Consider the following 6,062-nt stretch of genomic DNA (forward strand, 5'->3'; position numbering starts at 1 on the left):
CAACTTTACCGCTGCTCCACCGTGCTGCCTCCGTGTCAATTTGAAAGGCGTTTACACAAATATTATGCAGACATAAACAGTTATGTTTAAAACAGTCATTCATCCTGTGTGTAAGATAAAGTGGAATACATTATTTCAATTCATTTAGCATTAACTGGAATACTGTTTTGGCCCCAAAGTAATAAATAGACAAAGCCTGTGTTACAGTCTGACTGAAGAAGGGTCTCGACCTGAAACATCGCCCATTCCTTCTCTCCAAAGATGCTGCCTGCCCCGCTGTGTTACTCCAGCATTTTTGTGTATCCTGCGTTACAGAGGTTCAGCTTAAGGAAATTTACTCGTGCAGAATTCACAATCACTAATTTGAGATATAGACTTTACAGATACAGCATGGATACAGGCCCTTCAGCCCACTTAGTCTGTGCCGACCAGCGATCACCCCATACTCTAGCACTATCCTACACACTAGGGACAATTTACATTTTTTTTTACTGAAGCCAAATCTGATAAGCTTCAAATTACCTTTGAACTTCTGAGAAACAATCTTCTCAATTACCAGGAAGAAGTAAAGTCTGCGAGAACACAATACTTTTCCAAAAACGCCCATAACCCCAAGGTCCTTTTTAGTATCATCACCTCTGTCATATGTCCTGCCCCCGGTACCAGCTTAGCTGGCTCCCCTGCTAAGTGCGAAGAATTTACTACACTTTTCACCAGCAAAGTTAAGAACATCAGAACGAATATTTCCCCTCCCATCCGTGACTTAGCTGTCTCATTGGTCTGTTCTTCTAAATTAGACTGTTTCTAACCCGTTACTCTACTCTCCCTTGTAAAGCTGGTCTCCACTATGAAACCTGCTATCTGCCCCCTCGACATTGGCCCCACTGCCCTTCTGAAGGATGTCATTGCAATAGCCAGTCCTCGCTATCATCAACAGTTCTCTGGCCACTGGCACTGTTCCAACCTGCTTCAAGCACGTGGTGGTCCAGCCCCTTCTGAAAAAATCTAACCTAGACCCCACCCTGCCTAGTATCTACAGACCTTTCTAAACTGCCTTTCCTTTCAAAAGTCCATTTTAAATCAACTAATGCCTTATCTACACCAAAATACCATCCTGGAAATTTTCCAATCAGGTTTCAGGGCCCACCACAGCACACAGTCTGCCTTGTTGAAAGTACACAACGACCTCCTTCTCGCCATCTACTCTGGTGACTGTGCGATCCTGCTCCTTCTCGACCTCAGCGCAGCGTTTGATAAAGTGGACCAGACCATCCTAATTGACCGTCTCCGGTACGGGGTTGGTATTGATGGCACTGCCCTGAGCTGGTTCGCCTCCTACCTCAAAGATAGAGTTTCTCTACAAACATAGGCAACTCTTTCTACTCCCCAGCTAGCCTTTGCTGGGGTTCCACATTCTCTTCTCCCTGTATATGCTCCCATTAGGCCAAGTCATTCAAAAGCACGGCATTTCCTTCCACTACTGTGCAGACGATACACAACTCTATCTCCCCCTGAAACCCAACAACCGATCAAATCTACTCGGCTTTATGCACTGTCTTGAGGATTGAGTGTTGGATGGTCCAGAACTTCCTCCAACTAAACAAGAGCAAGTCTGAGGTCATCCTACTCGGCCCCTCGGACTCCATCAAAACGATAGCAGGCAGCCTTGGAAGCCTTACCCTGTTACTCAAACCTCACGTCAAAACCTTGGCATAATATTTGACTCTGCTTTGAAGTTTGACAAACAAGTCAATGCCGTGGTAAAAGCTAGCTCCCAGCTTCGCACGATAGCTAAAATAAAACCATTCTTCCAATTTGACGACCTTAAAAAGATTGTCCACTCATTTATCTCATCCCGCCTTGATTACTGCAATTCCCTTGTCACTGGCATCAGCCAATCATCCCTGTCCCGCCTGCAATTGGTCCAAAACGCCACAGCGGGACCTCTGACGGGCACCCGAAAATGGGACCACATCACCCCGATTCTGGCCTCTCTCCACCGGCTCCCAGTGCGGTTCAGAATCAATTTCAAGCTCCTCCTTTATGTATACAAAGCCCTTAACGGGCTTGCCCCCACCTACATCAAAAATCTGCTAACCCACCACACCACCTCCAGGTCCATCAGGTCGGCCGACTTGGGGTTACTGAACATCCCACGATCCAGGCATAAGCTCAGGGGCGACCGCGCCTTTGCGGTTGCAGCACCTAGACTATGGAACAGCATCCCTCTTCCCATCAGAACTGCCCCCTCCATCAACTCTTTTAAGTCTAGACTTAAAACTTATTTCTACTCACAAGCGTTTCTTGAGGTCCTCTGAGGGAACGCTGTATGTATGTATTTATGTATGTATTGTTAGATCTATGTACCACTGTATGTAGCATGTTAGCACCTGCACTGATGTAAAGCACTTTGGTCAACGAGAGTTGTTTTTAAATGTGCTTTAGAAATAAAATTGACTTGAGAGTCGGGATCGAACCCGGGTCTCTGGCGCTGTATGGCAGCAACTCTACCGCTGCGCCACCGTGCCGCTCTTGAAAGCAATATGTTGCTTTTTGAACACACATTTTATTTTCTGGATTTATTTGTTAAATCTTTTCCTCAGCAACGGTTTGTTGTTACTGGGGAAGATTTGTTTACTGCCTTTATGTGCTAATTCTTTGAATTTTTAGAAGGCAGTTTAAACATCTATTGACTAAAGTTCAGTATTGATTTTTCTTAGAACAAGTATTTATTATTTTCTGGAAGTATTGATAGAGTGAAGACACGTCTGGGTTTAGCAGATAAAAAGATTAATGTTATTTGTTTGCAAGTGTAACCAAAAATCTGATGCACAACAGAGGGTTGTACTGTAATGGAGAATAAATAACCTTCCATTGTTGGGAATGTTTTAAGCTTGCAATTTTGCTTCCAATCAATGCGTTAGCCAAGGAGATAATATTTATAACTATTTAGCTCCCACCTTTATTCACAAGCAGTTCTAGTTTTATTGCGATTTAGCCCTCATGGTATTACGTTCTGGATTTCCTCAAAGCAGATTGATTTAGTTTAGTTTGGTTTAATTTAGAGAAACAGGCCCTTCGGCCTACCAAGACCACACCGACCAACGATCCCCGCACGTTAACACTATCCTACACACTCTAGGGACAATTTTTACAATTTTACCAAGCCAGTTAACCTACAACCCTGTACGTCTTTGGAGTGTGGGAGGAAACTGGGGCTCCCAGGGAATCGTGTATTGTCTTTCTGCTGACTGGTTAGCACGCAACAAAAGGCTTTTCACTGCTCGGTACACATGACGATTTAATTGCCTATTTTTTTTTTTGTCCCCTGTTATGTTAAAGTAACCCAAATGAACCCAACATGCAAGGAATAGCATGGCCCGAATATAAACATACAGACCAACGATTTGTAACTTTAAACACGGAAGCAAGGAGAATTTATATGAAATACCGAGCTCAGCAATGTGCCTTGTGGAATCTATTTCTTCCAAAATTACTACAACGGACAGGTAAGAAAGACTTATGGCAGCACGAGAGCCACTGTTTATCATTGAAATATCATTCTTATTCTTGATAGAATGGGCTGATTTGTTTTTGATTTGTAATCTCATGAAACTCTACCATTTACCCCAGAGGCTTCAGAAGGGGCATGAAGGAGTCAGAAACGGGCTTGCATTCTGGTGGAGTTGCAACATCGGAGTACAGAATGTGTATGCCCAACAGCATGTAATAGGCAGATCTGACCGTTTCACTAGCCAGTGGATCACATTATCGTTCTGCACTCATACTCCATCCAGCTGTGCAGGGTGGTGGAGATTTGAACAGCGAACAGAAAGAGCAACCTCCAAAAACATTCCCGTTTCCTGTTCATCTGAAGAAGGGTCTCGACCCGATACGTCGCCTATTCCTCCGCTCCGTAGATGCAGCCTCGCCTGCTGACTTTCTCCAGCAATTTTGTCTGCCTCCGTCTTCAGTTCCAGTAGGTTTAGGTTAGAGATACAGCATGGAACAGGCCCTTCGGCCCGCTGAATCCATGCCAACCATTCAACCTCCTTTTATGTTATCCCACTTTCTCATTCACTCCATACCACACCAGGAGCAATTTACAGGAGCCAACTCGCCCGAATGCTCGGTGTCTTTTCCCACCTCCCAAAGACGGGTGAAGGCAGATGCAATAAGGGCATTAAAGAGAGTTCTAGATAGGCACATGGATATGCAGGGATTGGAGGGATATGGATGATGTGCAAGCATAGGAGATTATTTTATCTTGGCATCGTGTTCAGCACAAACATTGTGGGCTGAAGGGCCTGTTCGTTTTCTATGTAATGATCACTAGATGGTATGAGGCAAATTGAGTTAATGTTTCTCAGTTTGGTTTGAAACTTTGACGTTTATTTTTCCATCCATGTAATAGTAATGGGAATGGAGCCAAGAATAGTGCGCTTAGCTTTCTGTACATCCACGTCAGCCCTAGTGGCTAGTATTTACATAGATGATCTACAGAGCCAAAAAAGGATAAATGCTGTATGGAACACAATTTGCAATGAATTAACTCCTTGGTGTTGTTCAAAACGAAACTATCCCCGAGCTTCAAACTGCTGCAAAAAAAATCCTCTAGACAATAACCAGCAGAGTATAATTTACCACAAACCTTTTCTGAAAATATATTTGAAATGCTGATATTCGAGTTTAATAAATTTCCAATGACGTCGATGTTAGATGCAAGATGATGCGATAGAACTTTATTTATCCCAGGAGGGAAATCGGTCAAACGTGGAAATCGGTCAAATTTGAAATTTCGTTCAGACTGAAAGGCCTGAATGACAATAAAGGAAATTCAATTCAATTCAAATGTGGAAATCGGTCAAACGTGGAAATTGGTCACAGAATTGAAGGCAAGGAGCATATCTCACTGGGATCCCAGTCTGGTGCCCTCTTAACCAGGGGTAATCAATGATGTTGTGTAATGTTTCAGTAATCCCGAAGACACCAGAAATGGCCAGATATACTCCAAACAGCGTTTTCTCCTCCATATTTAGAAACATAGAAGAAACATTGCTGGAGTAGGCCATTCGGCCCTTCGAGCCAGCACCGCCATTCAATATGATCGTGCGCTGATCATCCAGAATCAGTACCCCGTTCCTGCTTTCTCCCCATATCCCTTGATTCCATTAATCCTAAGAGCTAAATCTAACTCTCTCTTGTGAATTGGCCTCCACCGCCTTCTGTGGCAGAGAATTCCACAGATTCACAACTCTCTGGGTGAAAATGTTTTTCCTCATCTCAGGCCTAAATTGTTTATCCTCCATTGATATTTTAATAAGCCTAACACTGCCGATGTAATACCAAATGTTCTGTACTGGAATATTTGTCAATTGGAGGTTATAATGACGAGTTGCAACATCTTTATTGCAGCACACATGGATGAAGTGGAGCAACAATGGAAAGAGGAATTCCACAGATGGAATGCTTATATGTCAGACTGGAAATCTAAATTCAACGCTTATAACGACAAAAAAGACCGGTGTAACAGTACATAAGCAGTAAGATTCACTTCTGTAAAATAGCATTGCGTTTTAAATGGTTACATGCAATGTAACATATTGCATTAAAGACTATATCTGCAATATCACATAGAATAAAATTGATTTAAAAGCTTGCCATCAGTGATTTCTCTTTCTTCAATTAACTATGCCACATAAATCATGTCATCCATCCTCACCCAAATCCCCCCCCCCCCCCCCCCACCCATGCGCACACGCATGTGAGTTGTGTAATTAAAAGTTTAAAAGGTCACATTCTAGAGTGAAAAGTCACAGCAAGCATTGGAACTTAGCCAAGTGCAGGAGTAACTCGGCAAGTCAAGCAGCATTCCTGGTGAACTTCTACCGCTGCACCATCGAGAGCATCCTTACCAACTGCATCACAGTATGGTATGGCAACTGCTCTGTCTCCGACCGGAAGGCATTGCAGAGGGTGGTGAAAATTGCCCAACGCATCACCGGTTCCACGCTCCCCTCCATTGAGTCTGTCCAAAGCAAGCGCTGTCTGCGGAGGGCGCT

At 43.6% G+C, this 6,062-nt stretch overlaps 1 protein-coding gene across 6 annotated transcripts in view; it reads left to right on the plus strand.

Moving 5' to 3' along the window:
• Positions 1-5,658, plus strand: part of LOC129703679 (cholinesterase-like) — a 39,854-nt gene extending 34,196 nt beyond the window's left edge. For all 6 annotated transcript variants that reach the window (XM_055646331.1, XM_055646329.1, XM_055646334.1 and 3 more), the window contains exons 4-5: positions 3,343-3,509; positions 5,416-5,658. In XM_055646331.1, the coding sequence (XP_055502306.1) occupies positions 3,343-3,509; positions 5,416-5,540 (292 nt within the window). In that variant the 3' untranslated portion in view covers positions 5,541-5,658. The remainder of the gene's footprint in view (positions 1-3,342; positions 3,510-5,415) is intronic.
• Positions 5,659-6,062: the final 404 nt, after the last annotated feature.

This window comes from Leucoraja erinacea, chromosome 14 (assembly GCF_028641065.1).
Source record: "Leucoraja erinacea ecotype New England chromosome 14, Leri_hhj_1, whole genome shotgun sequence".
Taxonomy (NCBI): Eukaryota; Metazoa; Chordata; class Chondrichthyes; order Rajiformes; family Rajidae; genus Leucoraja; species Leucoraja erinaceus.